Source organism: Triticum dicoccoides, chromosome 1B (genome assembly GCF_002162155.2).
Source record: "Triticum dicoccoides isolate Atlit2015 ecotype Zavitan chromosome 1B, WEW_v2.0, whole genome shotgun sequence".
In the NCBI taxonomy this organism is placed as follows: domain Eukaryota; kingdom Viridiplantae; phylum Streptophyta; class Magnoliopsida; order Poales; family Poaceae; genus Triticum; species Triticum dicoccoides.
In genome coordinates, this window is record NC_041381.1 from 681822074 (window position 1) to 681844162 (window position 22089).

General features: G+C 44.5%; 2 protein-coding genes across 8 annotated transcripts; both read left to right on the forward strand.

Annotated features, from left to right (window-relative positions):
• Nucleotides 1–1661: 1661 nt before the first annotated feature.
• On the forward strand, nucleotides 1662–6993 carry LOC119349644. The gene is made up of 4 exons (XM_037617720.1): nucleotides 1662–2926; nucleotides 3019–3176; nucleotides 3272–5803; nucleotides 6426–6993. The coding sequence occupies exon 1, from the start codon at nucleotides 1720–1722 to the stop codon at nucleotides 2878–2880; it is 1161 nt and encodes a 386-aa protein (XP_037473617.1). The 5' UTR covers nucleotides 1662–1719; the 3' UTR covers nucleotides 2881–2926; nucleotides 3019–3176; nucleotides 3272–5803; nucleotides 6426–6993.
• Nucleotides 6994–8325: 1332 nt separating this feature from the next.
• Nucleotides 8326–13882, forward strand: LOC119349645 (transcription termination factor MTERF6, chloroplastic/mitochondrial-like). Of its 7 annotated transcripts, none has more exons than XM_037617726.1 (3): nucleotides 8326–10415; nucleotides 12285–12392; nucleotides 12835–13882. In XM_037617726.1, exon 1 carries the CDS (start codon nucleotides 8447–8449, stop codon nucleotides 9221–9223), a length of 777 nt encoding a protein of 258 aa, XP_037473623.1. In that variant the 5' UTR covers nucleotides 8326–8446; the 3' UTR covers nucleotides 9224–10415; nucleotides 12285–12392; nucleotides 12835–13882. The 7 variants fall into 7 exon arrangements, with proteins under 7 accessions (XP_037473623.1, XP_037473620.1, XP_037473622.1 ...); XM_037617723.1 differs by having other exon boundaries at nucleotides 8326–10173; nucleotides 10284–12392; XM_037617725.1 differs by having other exon boundaries at nucleotides 8326–10173; nucleotides 10303–12392.
• Nucleotides 13883–22089: the final 8207 nt, after the last annotated feature.

Genomic DNA, 22089 nt, shown 5'->3' on the forward strand with positions numbered 1-22089 from the left:
AAACTCGGTGGGATCGATTCACTCATTTCGGTGGGATTTCGGTGGGACCGAAACGTTACAAAAAGAAAATAGGGAGTTTGCAATCCCATCTCGGTGAGACCGGGATCCCTATCGGTGAAACCGAAGTGACTAGGGTTTGTGGCAGTGGCTATGTCAAATGAACTCGGTGGCGCCGAATAGATCAGATCGGTGGGGCCGAGTTTGACTTTTAGGTTTAGGACAAATGTGGAAATGAGAAAGTGGTTGAGGGTTTTTTAGCATATCACTAAGCATTTTGAGTAAGAAAGCCATTAAGCAAGACTCTCGTCCCCTTTTAATAGTACTGGCTTTCCTATGGATTTAATGTGATCTTGGATCACTTAAATAAAAATGTAGAGTCTTGAGCTTGTTGCCAATATGTGTCCTTAGCATTTTGAGGGGTCCACATCTCTAGTCCATGCCATGCCAATCATTAAACTTTCTGAAATGATCATCTTGAAAGAGCATTAGTTTAATGAGCTATAAGTTGTTAAGAATTACCAAAACCATCCAGGGATTAGTTGCACTTTCAACCGTGCAACTAATCTTCCAGCTCTTAGGGGTATTTCAGACATTTATCTCCATAGCCACAACTCATATAGCTGGTTTGCCAAATGGCCTACAACTTTTTCACAGCAGATTTTGCATGGCTGCTTTTAGAAATCCACAGCTGAACCAAACACCACCTAAGGATGAGTAAAGGACAAGTACTATTTTGTATAGTATGGCCGCCTATGTTTGTGTTTGCTTTGTTAAAAACGCCAAAGGGGAACTAAAATCTGATTGATTACATATGCTCTTCTACATCAGTACAGTCTAAAACACTTCCAGCTCGGCTTGTTATAACTCACTCGTTGTTTCACTGGCCATCATACATGAGAAAATAGAGCCGGGCAAATTTTGTTGTAGTAGACAGTTAAGAAGTCGCCGTGCTAAGGCCCTAGAGGACCACCACACCAGAACAACAACCGTCGTCGATGAAGAGAAAACGTATATAGGAAGGGTCCAACCTGTAAACACACGAACGTAGACGAACGAAGACCAGATCCAAGCAGATCCACCGAAGACAAATGCCAACCGAATTCCACGAGATTCGTCGGAGAAAAATCTCCACACGCCTACCGACAATGCTAGAAGCACCACCTGGACGAGGGCTAGACGTGGAGAACATTATTCCACCTTCAGGAAGCTGTCGTTGCCTTGCCTTCCTGACCAGGACACAAACCCTACCAAAACTCGGAGCCCTCCCGCCGACAAAGACTGGGATCCACCGCATCTCCATGGCCCTAAGGCCATAGTAGATGAGGCAGGCCGGCGGGTGCACGACGGGAGGCAGCAGAAACCCTAATCTAAGCCCTCGTGTGTGGGCAACCCCTAATCTCTACAGGAAAAAAATTTATGTTGGATTTTTTTTGACGGGTTGATTTGTGGTTGATCTTTGCTAGGGAGGAGATCTTGTAATCGCAAAAAACAAAAACAAAAAAAATCATCTAATCTTGTTAACTCTAGCAGCACGCACCCTGAAAAAAAAAGAAAAAAAACTCTAGCAGCACGCAGGCAAAAAAACAAAAAAACGCAAATAGTACTGTACCAGTCGTAATCTCTTCTATTCTCTTCTCCCACCAAATAGCCGTCGCGCATTCCCCATTCCCACGCCGCCGCCGCCGCCGTCGCATCCTCGCCCATCTCCGCCGCGGCGCCATGCTCCGGCTGCGAGGCTCCATCCTCGCCCATCTCCTCTCTTCTTCTCCAGCCACCTCTCCCGCATCCCCTCTCCGCCGCCTCCTCTCTGCCTCTGCCGTAGCGCCGGCCATCTCCCCAAGCGCCGGATTCGCCGCGGAGGAGTACCTCGTCTCCACCTGCGGCCTCAGGCGAGAACTGGCCCTCAAGGTCTCCGCCAAGATCTCCCACCTCAAGTCCCCAGCTAATCCCGATGCCGTCCTCTCATTCCTCGCCGGCCTGGGTCTCTCCACCACCGACGCCGCCGCCCTCATAGCCAAGGACCCGCTTTTCCTCTGCGCCAGCGTTGAGAGGACCCTGGCGCCCGTCGTCGTCGAGCTCACCGCGCTCGGTCTGTCGCACTCTGAGATCGCGCGCCTAGCCTCACTCAGCGGCCGCCAATTCCGCTGTAGATCCATCGTCTCCAAACTGCACTACTACCTTGGCCTCGTCGGCTCCTCCCACACCTTCCTCCGGGTTATGAGGTTCTGCAATGTCTTCTCATACAGCCTCGAGAGGGTGGTCAAGCCCAATGTGGCTTTCTTGAAAGAGTGCGGGCTAGATGATTGTGATATTGCCTGGTTGTGCATCTCAACACCGAGGCTGCTCACCACCGACCCGATGCGTGTCCAGACGATGGTGACACGCGCTGAAGACATAGGTGTGCCCCGTCGCTCTGGGATGTTCAGGCGGGCTCTTAATGTTGTTGCCTTTCTCTCTAAGGAGGAGATCACAGCCAGAGTGGACTACTTAAAGAAAACGTTCAGGTGGACGGATGCTGAGGTGGGCATTGCTGTTTCGAAGGCTCCCACGGTGCTGGGAAGGTCCAAGGAATCGCTTCAGCGCAGGTCCGAGTTCCTCATCTCCGAGGCGGGCTTGCAACCGGCTTACATTGCTCAACGGTCGGTAATACTCGGTCACAGCCTGGAGGGCCGGCTCAGGCCCCGGTACTACGCTGTAAAGTTTCTCAAGGAAAATGGATTGCTCAGGCGTGACCCAAGCTACGATACAATTGTCAAGCTGACCGACAAGGTATTCAGGGAGAAATTCATATACCCTCACAAGGAAGCTGCACCACACCTCGAAGAGGACTATGATGCCGCTTGTAAAGGGGAAGTGCCGACTAATTTCAGATTCACATGAGCCAGGAACAAGCTATGATATAGCTATGTGTTGCTTGTCCGCTGCTGTATGTCTCTTAGATGCTGGGTTGTTGTTGCTAATGTGTGATGAAACTGATAATTTGGTTCCTGAATATTGTTATATGATGCCATCATTCAGCAGAGAAGAAACCATGGACTGATTATGAACATTTTTGTCACCGTTCATGTTTTTAAACACTCGTATTGGAGCTAAGTAAGTGTGAGATCAGGCCATTATGCAACACATTAGAATTTCAATTCAAGTTAGCTGCTGGTACATTGAGACAATGAGCCAAGGTAAGGTTTCCTTCATGTGGTTAATGCACTCCTACTGTTTTTGCAATTCATAGTGGATCATTAGAGGAGAAATCTGATGCATGTCCCAAATTTAGGTTTTTTGGAAGCAGCTGGAGGGGATGTTGCCTCGTGTGTTAGCATTTCCTATTTAGGGCCCAAGGTTAATTCACCTGGCTTTAGTTTATTATATTTTTTCAATTATGATTTGATATAAAAAAATAATTTGATTTGCTCATACAAAGATTCATAGCGACCTTTTTTTTCTTTTTCTTTAACTAACCAACCAAATATATATATGTATGCATTCAACTATGGAAAGTGTCTGGAAGTGAGTTCTCCTTTATTTGTATCGATTTGGAGCCATTGGTCATACTGGAAATACCTACTGGGCTGCATGATAAAATGTGCAGGGCTCACATCTGTACGCTTTCTCTAAAGAAAATATCAAACTCTCACATGGAGGGGGGTTGGCATCATTTAAGTTTAAGTAAGTAAATTTAGGTGCCTCTGTTCATTTTTATGCTAGTAAATAGTAATGCTATTGAGACAATGGAGAAGCACTTGCTGCTAGTGATGTTATCGAGACAAAGAAGCACTAATTTTGTACTGTGTTTACTGGTAGTTTGTATCAGTTTATTTATTTATTTGTCTCATGTATGGCTGATTCTTTTCTTGGGGCATCTGATCTCGAAACTGGCTAGTTGAGTAGTAGGCTAGTAGCATTTCTTTTATTGCCAATTTGTATACACTACGTAACAGATATTTCAAGTGCCCTGGTATTCGTACCAGGTAAGCAAATCGATGCTTGTATGGTATGGTGCTGAAAAGCAGAGGGCATTTGATACAATAAGGAAACTTATGTCATGGCAACCTTAAAAAGCGTCATGACATTACCATGTTAATTTCTGCCATATCGTTTAGCTAATTTTATTCCATATGAGCACTATCTACATAGATACTGAGGGCATCGTTATCCCTTGGCATAATTTTTTACGATAGTAAAGTGGTCTTATGAACCATCCTTTTTCGCAAATTTCTATCTGGAAAGTCGTAATCGAAAAAGGAAAAAGCTGTGTGAGGATGGTCATATATTGGTTTGTTCCTGATGTGAGGCTGTAGTAGTTGAAAGAAATGAGATCTCAGGTGTGTACTTGTAGTAAGGCAAAGGAGATGGTCTATGCTAATACTGGCGAAGAGATGTGATTTAAAGATCAACTGTGTGTCCCTTCTCTGGTGCTTTTTGAAATTGTAGAAACAAGATTAATGAAATCTAGGTGAGGGGAACGGGTCGAATGATGAAGTGACTTACCACCAGGTGAGAAGATGAAGGGCTGGGCAATAGAAGCATGCTGATTTACTGAATGTGGATGGTGCTTTTTTTCTTCTTCTAGGAAACGAGACGAAACATGGCGGCAATGGCTTGGCTGTACTATACATTATTCTGAAGGCTCTGTTAGTTGATGACGCCTTGAAGCTTCAGCAACAAGTATGGCCTGACAATGCATGAGTTTTATTCAGGGAAGCTCCTACTTTTCTCTTTTTTGCATCTTGCAAGTTGAGTAATCCTTCTAGTATTGTACTATAGCTTTGAATAAACTAGCAGCATCTGGTGCTTTAATCAATTTTCTACATTTTGGTGCATCTTCACTTGGATGTAAACAATCTGAACAAGTCACTCATGCATGTAAAATGTCGGCGGTATGTAAATTTTGTACTCTGAAGTCTGAACTCTGAATTTCAATCAGAGCTGAACGTTAGCCATGAACCTTTCAAACTTCATGTGTGAACTTGAAACTTATTATACCCAAAAAGTTGCCAGCAGCTAATAGGCTAAGCTTTTATTTACGATTTCACTTCAGTCTCTTCAGAGCCACAACTATTATACAGAAAAGAGTATCAACATTTTCCATTATCATAGCAACATATGTATGACAAGAGTTCTTTTATGTTTTCAGAACGCTGGGACTGGTCTTAACTAATTATGATGAGAAATCACTTTCTTATCTTAAATACATCAGTGATTATAGGATTTTCTTTCTCCTGTCGTTTTCATAAATGTCCAATTTAGTGTATTAAAATAGGCATATGTTCATATAGGTTCGCCAAAAGGGAAGTGTCATTTTTACATTGTCAGCAGATAAAACTGTTTTACATTGAAGTCTAAAGCATGCATTTAGTATCTAATGTATTGAAGGCACGGTGATGAAATCCAAGTGCAAATGCTAGTTGATTAGCATCATTCTTATTTCTGCAATTTATTTCTCCAACATTTATGCATATCCATTTCGAGTAGATAAATAAACTTCACTAGTGAACTTACTGCCTGAAGGCAATGTGCTGAAAGTTGATAATGAAATACAGCTCCTGAATTAATCCCGAAAATTATAACAATTATCTCTATGGAGCAGAGACGGAAAGACCACCGCGGACGTGAGGACGACCAGGAGAGCGGCACCAACTGGAGGATGATGTAGTACTGCTTCTGTTTCCAGATCAAACTCAGCAAGGTTGTATACCAACTGAACTTTTACACGAAGAGGAGAGCCTAATGATGAGAGATCAGGGGATTGAACAGGACTATAAATCGATGAGTCTAATAAACAGTGGCTGGGTTTGAACATGGACAGGTATGGTGCCACGTATGGGGATTCAGCACAAGATAGTCCAAACTACAACCACATCAAAGTGCTCTTTCTTTCTTCTGGTCGTTGCTAGCTCCTGATGAAACTGATACTTACCATTCCTTGATGGCACGGTTTTGAAATTTTCCATCCTCATGTCATGTTGACACCACATGTTGGCATAGAGATATTACGAGTTCAGGAAAATCTTCGATGCACTAAAAAAGCTATTTAGTAGGTGGTTCCTTGCAAGAATTTCAGTATTTTTCACTAGGCACATTGTGAAGTTATCATTTCTCAGCTGTCCCAGCAAATGAGAAAAGTGGTGTAGCTTTCCTCATCAATATCAAGAAATCAATAGACAATCTTTTCCTGTCTACTCCCTCTGTAAACAAATATAAGAGCGTTTAGATTACTACTTTAGTGATCTAAACGCTCTTATAAAAGTTTACAGAGGGAGTAGTAGATAATTAGAGGCAACTTGGGATGGCACCGGCTGGGGGCTCTTCACTCTGAAGGAGGGTCAGCAAAGTTTGAGCTGAAAAGGTGGACTTGTACTGTAGGGCATGTAGACTGTTTGCCAGCTCAATACAAGTTGTGAATTGACCTCGGCTGATTGTTGTTTCAGGAATCTCTTCCTTCCTAGTGGGGAAAGGAACATGGCGACTGTTGGGGTTGATGGGACACTTTGGGGGATCCAGAAGGCCAAAAAATATGGCATGTTTCGAGCTGCGATCCCAGCGCACTGCTCTTTCATGTTTGCTACTGGATTAGCAACCGTTGGAGCTTGGTACAAGTGGAGGGAAAAAGGGGAGGCGTCGCAACAGGGCGCAAAGCTCATGGCGTCTGAAGCGTTCATTTTTCTTCCGGAAAGGAGGATAACTCCCAGCCTCTGCCATCAAAGCAATGCACACAGCCATCCATGGAGGCAGGAGTCTTCTCTCTTCTGGGTGGCTGTATTGTATTGGTATTGCTCTTCTCTTTTCTATCTCTTGCGCGCCGTGCCTCTACTACGTCTACGTACCAGCTGGTTCATCTCCGGTTAATTTTATGTTACTGATGTACAGAATGAACAACTTTGCTTCCAGGATTGTAGAATAGGCTTGATTGCAAAAAAATTATGGTACCATGGCAATTCAGGTTACTCTGAATCTTCCTCCGTGACTTATACCCAAGTGACCAAGCTATCTATAGTAAGTGAAAGATTTTTTTTCTTCTTCTGAATCTATTGCCTTAATTGGTGAAGTCTGATTTTTAATATTCTCCTCTAATGGCAGCTGCAATTTGACAAGCAAACTTCATCAGTAATGATGTACTAGTATTAGTATTGCTCTTTCTCTATAGAAATATGGGCAATGTTTATTTACCAACTGAACTTACCACTAAAAAAACAACAACAACTGAACTTTACAAAGCACAAACAAAAAAGAGCCCCCAATTAATGATCCAACTCGGCAGTGGATTTAAACTCACACCATAAATTTGACGTGTCTGCATAATATGGTGTTGGACTTTGTACATGACAAGTATGGTGCCAAAGAGATACGGAGCAGCTAGCACAAGATCGTGCAGACTGCTACAACCACGTCAAATGCCGTGTTGAAAGGCAAATAGAGCCATGGATGATTTGGAAGCATCGCAATGGCTGCGTCTTCGAGGGCGACCACCTCACTGATCGACGTGATCAAGGACGAGGCTGCACTTTGGGCCAGAGCAGGGGCCCTAGGGCTACGCGCCATCCTACCACAAACCTGGGATGTTGACTAATGTGCCTCTACTTGCCTTGTAACCAGCCTCCTGGGAGGATTGTACCAAGCTCCTCCTTTTCAATACAATGGAACGCAAAGTTTTTGCGCTTTCTCGAAAGGAAAGGCAAATAGAGACGGTACCAAGTTCTTGATCGCACTTGCGATATTCGCAATCGGTGTTGATTTTACTGGTGAAAGCACTCACAAGTCTTGATCCCGCCGACGGAATATGGTGACGCTTTTGAAACTGCCGTGTGTCATTCTGCAGGGACACATGGGCTAAGCAATTAGCACCACGCTTCCTACACATTACGATCGGGTTTGCTCGGCATTATTTCGCTCAATGAACAAGTTTTAGATCTTGATTGAACGATGTGGGTGCGGTCAGAGCGATTTCGGATTACATCGCTTGCGGGTCTCTGTTGAACAACATATTATCAAGGGTGTCCTTTTATTCTATGTAAATGAATCATAAAGAAAGATAAAGGAAAAAACTCAAACATTTCTTACGACGATATTATCAAGGGTGTCTTTTTAGTCTATATGGTTATTTTTAGGGGACGGAGTGCAGTATGTTTTTTCTAGGGGTGTGTTTTTTTTAGGGCTGAGTGCAGTATATCAGTCACAAGATGAGGGAAATTCATGCATATGAGTCGCTTCAGCCCAGCCCAGCCCAGCCCAGCCCAGCCCAGCCCAGCACAGTCCATTATTAGATGCGACAGACACCTCCCTTTTTGTTCTCAAAAAAAAAAGATGCGACAGACACTGATTGGTGGGGTCATTTGGTCAGCATCAAGGTCGAACCAGACCACGCAAATCCATCCCCATCACTCTCTCTCGCCGTCGCACCAGCCGTCCCTCGCCGCCGGCGCCACCGCGCCGCCGCCGGCAGAAGTACACCATGCTCCGCCTCCACAAGTATGTCCTCACCCAACTGCTCCCTTCTTCCTCCGCCTCTACCATCTCCCTCCTTCTCCACCGCCTCATCTCCGCCGTTTCCCCCAACCCTAGTAGCTTTGCGGCGGAGGAGTACCTCGTCGCCACCTGCGGCCTCACCCGACCACAGGCCGCCAAGGCCTCTCCGAAGCTCTCCCACCTCAAATCCCCCGCCAAGCCTGACGTGGTGCTCTCCTTCCTCGCCGGTCTCGGCCTCTCCACCGCCGATGTCGCCGCCCTCGTCGCCAAGGACCCCAAGTTCCTCTGCGCCGGCGTGGAGAGAACCCTGGCCCCCGTCGTTGCCGGGCTCGCCGGCCTCGGCCTCTCGCGTTCTGAGATCGCGCGCGTGGTCTCGCTCGCCGGTGAGTTCTTCCGCCGCAGATCTGTCGCCTTGAAGCTATCCTACTTCCTATCAGTCTTCGGTTCCAACGGTGACCTGTTCCGGGTACTCAAGCACAACCCCAATCTCCTCGGATGCGACCTCGACAAGGTTGTCAAGCCCAACGTCGCCTTCCTCCGGGAGTGCAGGCTCGATAATTGCGTTATTGCCAAGCTGTGCATCCATTCGCGATGGCTGCCCGCCATCAACCTGGAACGCCTCCGGGCAATGGCGACATGCGCCGAAGGTATAGGTGTGCCACGTGGCTCTGGGATGTTCAGACGGGCCTTGCATGCTGTCGCACTTCTCAGCCAGGAGAAGATCACCGCCAAAGTGGACTACTTGAAGAACACGTTCAGGTGATCAGATGCCGAGGTGGGTATTGCTGTTTCTAAGGCTCCAGTTGTGCTGAGGAAGAGTAAGGAATCACTGCACCCTAGGTCAGGGTTCCTCATCTCCGAGGTGGGGTTGGAACCGGCATATATTGCTTGTCGTCCGGCAATATTCACATACAGCTTGGAGGGCCGGCTCAGACCCCGGTACTATGTCGTCAAATTTCTCAAGGAAAATGGATTGCTAGATCAAGACAGGGACTTCTATGCTGCAGTCATGATCAGCGACAAGGTATTCGTCGAGAGGTTCATATGCCCTCATAAGGGAGGTTCCAGCTAGATTCAGTTTTACATGAACCAAGGGTAATAAGAAAATTGGTATGTTCATTATGTCATTCATTCAGTAGAGAAGAAAGCATCGCACTGCTATGAACTTGTCTTTGTCATATTGCACACATATTGGAACTAGGAGAGTATGAGTTCAGGGTATTCTGCAAATTCTTTGAAGTATCCATGAGTAGTATTTCTGCACACTCTCTGTTTGTATGTTCTGAAATGGCCATTTCAGTTTTGAATGCAATCCTCAATCAATATTTCCATGAAAGAATGGTCTCATTTTGGCCATGAAGATGATATCAAGTCTCAACCTTCCCTTTGGATGAGAATTTTGAACCTCTTTTTCCTTGGGAAGCAATTTTGGATTTGTTGATGTGCTGATCACTGTTGAAGATCCAGTTTTGATCTAGTTTGTTGGTTGGTTGGTTGCTTTAGTTCTTCTAAGCTGAAATATTCCTTCTTCCTGGAGTAGCTTTGTTTATAAGATATTAACTGTTGTGAAAGCAGGCCATTGTTGAGTAGCATTTAACGATCAGCTGTGTGCCGCCCTTGTCTGGTGCTTGTTGAAATTATAGAATCAAGATTAATGAAATGTAGGCGAAGTGAACAGGTTGGCTGATGAAGTGACTTACCACCAGCCACCAGGTGAGAAGATATGGAGTTCTTCCTCAAGCAAAAAGTGGCTGGGCAATAGGATCATACTGATTTACTGAATTTGAATTTTTGCAATTGAAATGTGCTGAAACTGGATGTAGATGCTGCTTTCTTTCCCAGGAAACGACGTGAAACATGTGGGCATTGGCTTTGATGCACTATACATGATTCTGCAGGCTCTGTAAGTTGATGATGCCCTGAAGATTCAGTGACAAGTATGGCCTGACGCTGGTGTAAGTTTTATTCAGGGAAGCTCCTACTTGTCTCTTTTTTGAATTTTGCAAGTTAAAGTAAACCTTCTAGTATTATACTAGAGATTGTAACATGGTGGCTAACGAGTTGCTGTCGCATGCCTGTCGGATTCATCAGCTCAGCTTAGTGAGGCAAACTGAACAAAATAGCAGCATCTTGTGCTTTAATCAATCCATACTTGGAGCTCCGTGCGCTTATATTTGAAAAAAAAGAACGAATCATGCATGCATGTAAACAGAAAGTGTGATGTAAATTTTCTACTCTGAATTCTGAATTTGAATCAGAGTTGATTGTTAACTCCAAATCTTTCAGACTTCATGGGTTACACCCAAGTAAGTCTGAAGCTATAGTATGTGTTTAAATTTTTTAACTTGAATCAGAGCAGAAAGTTAACAGCAACCTTATAACAAAGTTTTTTTTTGCTGTACTTATTCCCTCCAACACGGCATTTTCTATATTTGGCTGCCAGAAGCTAATACGGCTAACATTAATAGACGCTTCGCTTCAGACTCTTCAGAGCCACAACTCAGTATTTTCTATTATCACAGCGGCATCTCTATGACACTTGTTCTTAAGTTTTCCTAACATTGGGACTGGGGTTAACTAATTATGTTGAGAAATAATTTTCTCATCTTAAAAAACATCAATGATTAGAGGTTTCTGAGCAAAAAGCTATTCTGTAGTTTTCATAAATGTCCAATTCAGTCTATTAAAGTGGGCATATTTTCATACAGGTTCAGCGAAGGAGAAATGTCAATATAAAAGTGCGAATAAAATTGTTTTACCATATAATTTAAAGTGTGCATTTTTAGTATCTAATGTACTGAAGGCATGTATGTATACCAATTGCAAATGCTAGCTGATTGCATCGTTCTTATTTCTGGAATTTCTTCAATATTTTCTCTAAATGTTGGTTGTGTGGATCTGACACGGAAAATGAGAGGAAGAATTTAGGGTGACATATTGGTGAGGAAGAACGACAGATTTCTTTTCTCTCTCGCTTCTGAACACTATATGGTCCTACTTATTGTTGCATGGTTAACAATGCAAATTGCAAACCACCAGTGGAGTTACATGTATAGTGCAAATGCGAGACAATAGAACGAATCTGGAGTTGTTCATATCTGCTCCATAGAGACAATTGTTATAATTTTCGGGGTTAAAACAGGAGCTGTATTTTATCATCAACTGTCAGCACCTTGCCTTCATCATGTATTAAGTTTACTAGTGGCTAAGTTTTTTTTTTGTTTAGTCTGTTGCATGCTACTTTGGTCGCTGCTAGCTCTTGATGAGACTGATACTTTCGTTCCTTGATGGCAATTCTTTGATGCATTACAAAAAAGAAAACTATTTTCAGCTTAGTAGGTGTGGTTTGTTGCAAGAATTTTAGTATTTTCACCAAGCAGACCATGAAGTTAGCTGGTATTCGATCTCTGGGCAGAAGGAAAATGATACGGAAAGCATCATAGAAGGTGATAATGGTTCATGTAGTCCATCACACGTATGCACTTGACACATCATACATCAGTCGGATTCGGGAGCGCTTGTTCCTTGCCTCCTTTGTACTTAGAGTCTTTATTTTAGAGCAAGCATGGCACCAACTTGACTGCCACGGTCCGGTAGTATACATTCTTTCAGTGTGGTAAGTAGAGAAAGAAACTACTATTAACCCCTCTTTTCTTACTGTGTGAGCTTCTTGAGAGAACTAGCCTTTATTCCCTGAAAGGCAGAGAGGTAAGACATGGCAGGGCACTGGAGTTGTCGTCCCTTTCTCTAATCCAAACCACCTGAACTCAAAAGTTTTCAATTTACTGAATATACACGATGATTTCTTTCTTTCTTTCTTCCAGAGGAAGAAGATGTGCTGAAATGGTGTGCTACGCACGTCCGTGTTTTTGGAGGCGGATCAGCAAATTTTGAGCTGAGAAGAAGGTATTGTATGTCGACCTTTATTGTAGGTAAGTATAATACAATAGTGTTTGCCAACTCAATGTATGTTACCTGATCCCATCTCACATAGCTTGTATGCACGCTAGCTGCCATGGGAATGGTAATGTGATAAATCATCATTATATTAGGAATTCCATTATATTATGCCCCTTTGCGGCGCATAAGTCATCCAGACCTAAAATTTGAGTTCACTAAAATGGAGCCAGCTCTTCATTTGTCTAGGTGCCGGTGTTCTTAACTTGTGTGAAATTCTAATAAATGCGAACATCATGCGTGACATTTGTACATGGTTGAAAGCAGCATTGAAAACTAAACGCGTGGTTACAAGCTCTCTTTTCTCTGTCACAAACAGTTGACCATTTTTGCACATTTTTTTGCCACTGAGATTAACTGCATTTCTAAACATGAAAATGTTTTGTCTTCTCATAAACCTACTGCAACTTGTTGCAGGCATCAGTCAGCAACAAGAATGGAGAGGGTGAAGCACCACTTGAAGAAACTTAATGAGGCAAAAGCTAATGCAGCACGCTCGTTGAGAGGCTGCATCCATCCCTGCCGTTGGCTGGCTGCTGGACAAAACTGGAGCTAGGCATGATTGGCTAGACGCACTTGATCTTCTTGAACCTGGCCGGCGACGATAGAGGCAGCTCGAGTGGGCAGGTGGCCTCCAGCCTGTGCGCGTCGCCGTGTGGAGGGTACTTGACCTCCCCGGCGAGCTTGAGCTGCAGTCGGAACACGCCTGCCGCCGCGCTCTCCTTCACAAACTCTGCCACCCCGACGCTTCCGAGTGGGGCGGCGCTCTCGCCCGACGCCGCGACCTTGTACACCTCCTTCTTCCATGGCCGGATATACCCGTGCGAGCTCCCCCGCATCCTGATGCTGGCGAAGCGCTCGCCGGCAAAGAGCAGCTCGGCGTCGAGAGGCGCGCCAACCCTGGCGTGCATGGCCCAGTTCCGGTTGTGCACGGCGACGGCGAGGGAGATGTCGTAGGAGAGCATGGTGCCGTTGGGGCCGGCGAGGGCCAGGCGGGCGAGGGAGGCGTCCTCGACGGCGGCGCGGACGTGGAGGACAAAGGCGAAGGCCGCGACGAGGATCGCAGCCAGGTGGGCGGAGCCCCGAGAGCGGTCGTCGCACAAGCAGCAGCAAAGACAGCTGCAGTCGCAGTCGCCATCGCCGTCGCTCATCGTGCTGCTTGTTTCTTGTTTGTGCCTGATCTGATTCTGATCGACTCGGCAGCAAGGCAAAGCGATGTATGCATATATAGTAGGAGTAGATCAGACACTAGAGATGAAAACGGATCCGACTCCAACGAGTCGGTCGCAACACCTTCCATTTTCGATCATGACGGCGTTCCCGTGTTCGTCTCCAGGTCGGATTAGATAGCCAAGGGAGGTCTCCGTTTTGTTTGTAGCAAATATTTGGACCTGCTCTAGTGCAAATTCGGCGCGAGTATCCAATATTTTTTCCGTGGGGAATTTTGAATCGAGACTTTCTGTTACTAGTGGTGTCACATACATATTCGCTCTTAAATGGGATTTATACTAAAAGAGGTGTTTTTTTTTGGCGAAAATGATTCAGATCTATTATGAAAACTCAGCGGAAGTACAAAGCATCTCAAACATAATAAAAATTACATTGAGATTTCAAGACCGCCAAACGAGCCGCCGACGCGTCATTGTCGCCACTTCCCAACCGGAGCCGGTTTGACCTTATCGATGACAGCCGGGAAGTCTTCGGGCACCTGCCCCTAAGCGCCAGTGCCCTGGAGTCGTAGTCGTCGCCGTTGAACCCTTGCATAGATCTGAAGCACCTGTCACCAAATCTCGGCACGAGACGAGAAACCCTAACCTCACCGCCCAAAGAGACGGCAGTAATCTAAGCCGGAGCTCCGTCGACTACGTCCAGACGGATGAATTAGAGGAGGATCGGGGGCCGGAAGACAAACTCGAAGAAGTTGCGCCGCCATCCACCCGAGCACCGCACGTGCGAAGACTAAAAACCCTAACATAAACTAGTAACCAGAGCGGAGGCATCGAGATTCCCCTTCCCGCCATCGGTTGCCAGAGCGGCGGGCAAAAGGGCGGCGAATCCACGGGCTCGCGGGTAAAGTCCGGATGGTTTGCCCTAGCCGTCTAGGGTTATAGCACTGTATTGCTCCTACTACAGCTATCAACTCAACAGACAAGGGACAAATCACTGAGAGGTGCTTAATTATGCAAAACTTGCATCCCTCGACCCACAAAGTGGTTGTGGAGAATGGATATGATCATACCGTGTATAAAATCAGACAAGATGAGAGGACACCTTTTGTTTTTGTTTTTCATTCTTTTTGGAAGTATTTGCATTACTGCTAAAATCCGTTCTATCCCTAAAAAATATGAATTTAATTGTGGATCTAAGTATTCTCGTTTTTACTCATTGCATGGGAATACCATATTTGCATTTGAATACTCTCTAAAAGTTAAAAGTATGATATTTACAACTTTCAAAAGATAGGTCATATGTATCGAAGATGTTCCTCTTCCATTGAATTTTTCACGGGAGTGGCGACACAGAGAAGATGTTTTTCTTATGCTCGTGTGTGCAGTTTCAATAAGTGATTTTCTAATTCTTACATGGATTTTGTAACCCAATATTTTAAATGACCCTTATCTATTACTCCCTCCGCCCGGAAATACTTGTACAAGGAATGGATGTATCTAGATGTATTTAGTTCTAGATACACTCATTTGTATTCATTTTTATGACAAGTATTTCCGGACGGAGGGAGTATAAAGGTTCACCATGAGTACAAAGCACCCCAGACATAAGAAGAATTGCATTGAGGTCCCTTGGCCACCGAACGACCACTATGCTGCTAGGACAAGCCATTGACGCGCCGCTATCGCCAATCTCTTACCGGAGCCGGCCTGACCTTGTCGATGATAGTCAAAAAGTCTTTGTGCATGTGCCTCTAAGGGCCATCACTCCAGATCCACAGTTGTCAATATTGAACTCTTTTGTTGATCTGAACTTACACCAAAAACTCGTCGTCCTGCACTCACGACATGAAACCCACCTCCCTGCCCCAAGCAAACAACAAGAATATGTCAGAGCGTCGTCGAATCCATCCCGGTAGAAAAATCGAGGAGGATTGGAGTCTACAAGACCAACTCAAAGATAAAGCGTCGTCATCTCCCACAACATCGGCCCTGCAAGGACTAGACCGAGGTACCAGGGACCCCTCCCCGCCGTCGGTTGTCGGAGCGGCAGATATAGGCGAGGAGAGTCCACGAGCTTGTCGACAGAGCGTGGAGGGAATGGACCTTCACCCTAGCCACCACCATGCAAGAGGGAGGAATATAATTGTTGACAAAGTCAAATTTCTAGAGAGTATCACTCTAGTTATTTTTCTTGAGATGGAGTATCACTTTAGTTAAAAGAAAAGGTTTTGAAGGCCTATAGTAAAGGAATTAGGCCCAGTTCTTTTGAGCAGATTGTGGAGAATTTTGGTCTGGAAAATCTGGAGCCAAAAGAACTCGTTTTGACTTCCAAAATCTGGAGAGGATTCTCTAGAATCCTAGTGCAATCCAAAAGCACCCAAAAAGCTTGATTTTCCCAGAATCCTGAGGTTCTGCCAAGTCCCACCAGTAAAAACGTTTCAAAATAGAAGAGTACCCCTATCCCATTGCGAAATTACAGCAGGAATGCCCCTGCCCATCCACGCGCTGGAACAGAGGAAGCGAGCGAGCGGCCGCTCGAGCCCTGTTCGCATCGAGGAAAAAAGAAGCCCCCAAACGCAGCGACGGCTAGGGTTGCCGCGCCGCCGCCGGACCAACCTCGCCGGCCAGGCCCTTGCCGCCGCCGCCCGCCTGGCCCTTGCCGCCGCCGGCCAGGTTCCCGCCGCCGCCGCTCGCCTTATCTCCCTCCGTCGCCCCTCTTCCTTCGTTGCTCGTCCTCCCCTTCGTTGTGTCTCCGCCAACATCGACAGCCACCGGAGCTGCACCTCGACGACCGCCGACGACCACCGGTGCTGCACCTCGACGGCAACAAGCAGCCCCACGCGAGGTGCAGACCACACCCACGGTGAGGCATCCTCTTTCCCCATCTCTCTGTTCTTCTTTTTTCTTATGCTATGGATAGCTAGATTGATTTATGTTGCATAGGTAGATGGATTGATGCTTGGATTGATTGCTGATGCTGTTAGATGGATAGATGGTGCTAATTTTTTGCACCCAGATTGTTGATGTTGTTAAATGGATGGATGGATTTGTTAGATAGATGGATGGATGGATTGATTGTTGAATACAACTCGTTTGCCTATTTACAAAAATGAAGAACTAGAAAGAGATATCCACAAGCATAATTTTCACTAATAATTCTAGTGTTGGGCACTTGGGTATACATTTCTTTATTTTGGTTTGGAGCCGTTCAACAATATGGCAGTATGAATATCATTGTTTTCTAATGTATTGGTATGTGAATTCCTTGTACATGACACTATTTTCTATGATGATGCTAATTTAAGATGGAGAAAGTCAAAGAACCCAAAGCAAATTGGGACAGTTGGTACATGTCAGACAACTGATAATGTCGCAGATCGGTTTGCACATAGTCGTTCTGTCATAAATAAAAAATTCCACGAGGTTTTGGAGTGTGTAGACCGCATGGCCGGTGATTACATAAGACCAATTGATCCAACTTTCTCTGAACCACACCCAGTACTTAGGAAAACAAAGTTTTGGCCTCACTTTCAACATGCTATTGGAGCCATTGATGGAACACACATTAAGGTGATTGTGCCAAAGGAGTTGGAGCCCCAACACAGGAATAGGAAAGGTTACACAAGTGAAAATGTTATGGCAGTGTGTGATTTTGATATGAGGTTCACGTTTGTTGTTCCCGGATGGCCCGGATCTGTTCATGACACACGTGTATGGAGCGATGCCATAGTTCGTTATGATCACTTTCCACAATCCCCCACAGGTAACATCTCGCATGTATCCATATTGTTGTATACAGGATGGTATGTTGTACATTTCTAATTTCTTTTGCTGATGTCGTACTGTAGATAAATATTATCTTGTCGACTCCGGATATCCAAACAGGGTTGGATATCTATCTCCATACAAAGGGCAACGATACCATGTACCAGATTTCCAACAACACCCACCAGTTGGGAGATATGAGACATTCAACCATCGACATTCTTCATTGCGAAATGTCATCGAAAGAACATTTGGTGTTCTCAAGATGAAATGGCGAATTCTTGGAGATGGAGGCATACCTCGGTACAAACCTGAGACCCAAAAGATGATTGTCACTGCATGCATGTGTCTCCACAATTGGATTCGTGATAGCAAGTTACGTGATGAGCATTTTGACAAGTTCGACAATGATGCATATGTGCAACCTCCATTGCCGTTTACAGGTGCCAATGCTCTACCACCAGAAGATGATGGTACCATGAACGTAGTACGTGAGGCGATTGCTGCTAGTCTCGTACTTTGAGATTATCTTTTTTTAGTTCATCCACTTTTGTAATGAACAAATCTTTAAATCCATTCTAAATGTAATATTTAGCACTTTTTATGACATTCGGAAATCACTTTCGTACTCATATTCGACTAGATATTGTTAGAAACAACAAGGTGTTAATAAATTCATCAAACATTTTTTGTCTAAGCGTACTACAGACATTTCAACACACAACTCTTTCCAGAATCTCAACCTACAATCCCAGAAAAGAACTCGGCAACAGATTCTGGGAGAAGCAGATTCTGGGAGAATTTTCCAAAATCTTGATTCTGCAGAATCCTGTGTGAAAAGAACTGGGCCTTAAAATGGTTACAGAAAGACTCTCTAGTCCCCCGCTCTGCTTGATTAGTGTCTTTATCTTTCCCCTAGTAAAAGTTATAGCAATTGTAGTAACGTAATTAAAATTTTACCAGCTACACTCTCTAGTCCACAACTCTGTCTAGTTAGGCCTCGTAATATAATTTGGGCACATGGTAATTAACCATCAGTTGGATGGTAATATTTTTAATTGGAGACTGGATGGTAATTGTGTTGCGACTTTGGAATAAACCGATTACAACTATATCTACTACAGTATGTGGTAATTGTATTGCGATATGGTCTTAGATGTTAAAGTGAAAATGGAAAGAAGCCCATTACTATTGGACTACTACTACTTAGTAATCGTTTGACTATACATGCTTAGGATTAAAGCCATTACTATTTTCTTCAACTAGATTTACCTTCAGTTAATTAGCGGAGGAGAAGCCTATTCCCACGGAGCAACCTGACCGTCTAATTTGGACCAGTGCGTAGGATTAGCTATTCTGGGCGCTCGCTTAGTCAATATATAGTTTTTTGTTTTCGTTTTTATTTTTCTTTTTGTTTAAACTTTAAAATATTCATATATATATATTTAAAAATGTTGAACAAGTATTTTTAAAATGTTAAATGAGTATTCGAAAAATATTGACCAAGAATTTGAAAAATGTTGAACAAGCATTTTAAAAATGTTAAACAAGTATTTGTAAAAATGTTGATCATGTATATAAAAATATGTTGAACAAATATTTAAGAAATGTTGAACAATTATTTGAAAAATGTTGAATAAGTACTTTAAGAAATGTTGATCATGTATATAAAAAAATGTGATGACGTATATAAAAAAAATTGAACAAGTATTTGAAAAAAAATTGAACAATTATTTGAAGAAAAAGTTGAACAAGTATTTAAAAAAAATTGATCATGTATATAAAAATGTTGAACATGTATTTGAAGAAATGTTTATCGCGTATATAGAAAACGTTGAACAAGTATTTGAAGAAAAATGTTGATCATGTATATAAAATGTTGAACAATTTTTTAAAAAATGTTGAGCAAGTATTTTGAAAATGTTGAGCAAGTATTTTAAAAAATGTTGATCATGTATATAAGAATGTAAAATTAAAAAACAAAAAACAGAAAATGAAACAACTCTGAGAAGAAAAAAGAAAATAATTACAAAATTGGCGAAGAAAACGAAATAAGAAAGAAAGAAAACAACGAAAAGAAAAATAAAATCAGTGAAAAACAAAGAAAAAGAAAAAAACAGAAAAAATGGAGAAGAAACAGTGGAAAAACCGACTTGCTTCGACTGAAGTAAGGCCACCCTACTAGTACATCATGAACACGAGCCTTTCGGCCCTTTCCCAGTGGCTAGTTGTGCGTTCCTGCAACGAGGAGGTCGCGGTTTGAATTCGTCACGTATCATATATTACTGTATTTACTGGCTATTTTTTTTAAATAATATATTTTTTAATTAATTTTCAGAAGTAATACACCGTTTTGATATTTTTGGCAAATAATATGGCATCATCTTTCTGGAGGACGACTGGACCTAATCGTCTTCCCGGAGGACGATTAGTGCCCAGTCAACCAGGTGGGCCTCCAGTCGTCCTTCGGGAAGACGATTAGCTCCAGTCGTCCACCAGAAAGATGATTATTTCCACTCGTCCATTAGGAAGATGATTAGTTCCCGTCGTCCACCAGGAAGATGATTAGTTCCTGGCCTGGACTTTTTCATAACCGTGTTCCCGGGAACCCTTTGCCGCCATCTTCTCTCCCGTCAAACCTGCATTTCCCGCCATCTTCTTTACCGTGAACGCTGTTGTTCCCGCCATCGTCTTTCCCGCCAACCCTTATGTTCCTGCCAACTTCTTTCCCGCCACTCCTTCTGTTCCCGCCATATTTCTCTTTCGACTTATAAAACCCCCCTCTCATACAGAAAGGGTTGGTAAGCAGTGCATTGTAGTCTTGTCAAGATGTCCCATCCTCATTATCCTCTCGATCGTAGTTTTCACCGAAGTATGTCGCAATGTCTTCTGAGGTTAGCCAGCAATTTCGAGGTAGACAAAAGTCCAGGCCAGAAACTAATCATCTTCCTGGTGGATGACTGGAACTAATCATCTTCCTGATGGACGACTGGACCTAATCGTCTTCCTGGAGGACGACTGGAGGCGGCTGGACACTAATCGTCCTTCAGGAAGACGATTAGGTCCAGTCGTCCACCAGGAAGATGATTAGTTCCTGGCCTGGACTTTTTCATAACCGTGTTCCCGGGAACCCTTTGCCACCATCTTCTCTCCCACCAAACCTGCACTTCCCGCCATCTTCTTTCCTGTGAACCCTGCTGTTCCCGCCATCGTCTTTCCCGCCAACCCTTATGTTCCCTCCAACTTCTTTCCCGCCACTCCTTCTGTTCCCGCCATCTTCTTTCCCGCCATATTTCTCTTTCGACTTATAAAATCCCCCTCTCATACAGAAAGGGTTGGTAAGCAGTGCATTGTAGTCTCGTCAAGATGTCCCATCCTCATTATCCTCTCGATCGTAGTTTCCACCCAAGTATGTCGCAATGTCTTCTGAGGTTAGCCAGCAATTTCGAGATAGACAAAAGTCCAGGCCAGAAACTAATCATCTTCCTGGTGGATGACAGGAACTAATCATCTCCAGTCGTCCTCCAGGAAGACGATTAGTTCCAGTCGTCCTCCAGGAAGATGATGCCGTATTATTTGTCAAAAATATCAAAACGATGTATTATTTCTGAAAATTAATTAAAAATGAATTATTTTTTAAAAAATTAGCCATTTACTGTGCGCGTTTGGGGCCATCCCATTACTTTAGACCCCTTCAGCAAGATATGCCCAGACCACACAACTTTAGTTATCAAAAGGTATAGTTTGGAACTTCAAAATTAGTTTTTCATGTTAGAAAATTCCTCGTTCATTACGCTCCTCTCTGCTCCACACACACACCCCTCTCTCTCTCCAAGGTACGAGCTTTCATCAAGTGTTAAAAATAAAAGGCTTTGAAGGCCCACTACGCTCACATTTTCCGGTTGGCCCAGACCACGCAACTATAGTCTTCCTCGACGCAGCCGCTCGTTTCGCCATCCCCTCGCCGCTGCCGCCATGCTCCAACTCCGGTGTTGCATCCTCACTCAGCTCCTCTCTGCTCCACCCCATTCTCCCAGGTACCAGCTCCGCCCCCTCATCTCCGCTGCAATGGCCTCCTTCTCCCGAACCCTAGCTTCGCCGTAGAGGACTATCTCCTCTGCAGCCTCGCTCCCGACAAGAGAAGAAGCCGCCGATCACCTCCGCCTCCGATCATCGCCACGAGAAAACCAATCGTCTCCCCACCTCGACCGCAGGGATGAGCTTTATGCAAATCACTTCACGTGGGACACATACGACATATGTAGTGACCAACGCTGTTCCGGTGTATAGCAAGCAAAGTGAACTTCACGATTAAATACAGTGGACGTGGGTGAATTTAACTCTCTCCAAATCCGTTGACCCGAAGCCCATTCCAGCAGTCTCGAAGCGATAAAAAGGAAAGAAGCAATATCTAAAAAGAAAAGAAGCAATATCTAGGACTGACGGGTGGGAGCCCACCTGTTTAATTTTTCGAGGGAAAGGAGCTCACCTTTGGTTGGGTCGAAGTCGAACTATACCTGGCCAAACGGGCCGGTTTTTTGGGCCGGCATGATAGCCCGCGTGCCTGGCCTGTCACGGGCCGGCACGGCACGAGGCTATGTGGGTCGTGCCTGGGCTGCTATGGCTGGCACGCGTGCCAGTCCGGCCCGGCACGCCCAGTAACGGGCCGGCACGGGCACGGCACAGCAAGGCACGACACGGGAGCACGTGAAGCCTGGGAGGGAGGGAATCGATCCGT

What these genes read in the sequence shown, in the direction of transcription:
- LOC119349644 (XM_037617720.1), top strand. Translation starts at nt 1,720, where the DNA reads ATGCTCCGGCTGCGAGGCTCCATCCTCGCCCATCTCCTCTCTTCTTCT.
- LOC119349645 (XM_037617721.1), top strand. Translation starts at nt 8,447, where the DNA reads ATGCTCCGCCTCCACAAGTATGTCCTCACCCAACTGCTCCCTTCTTCC.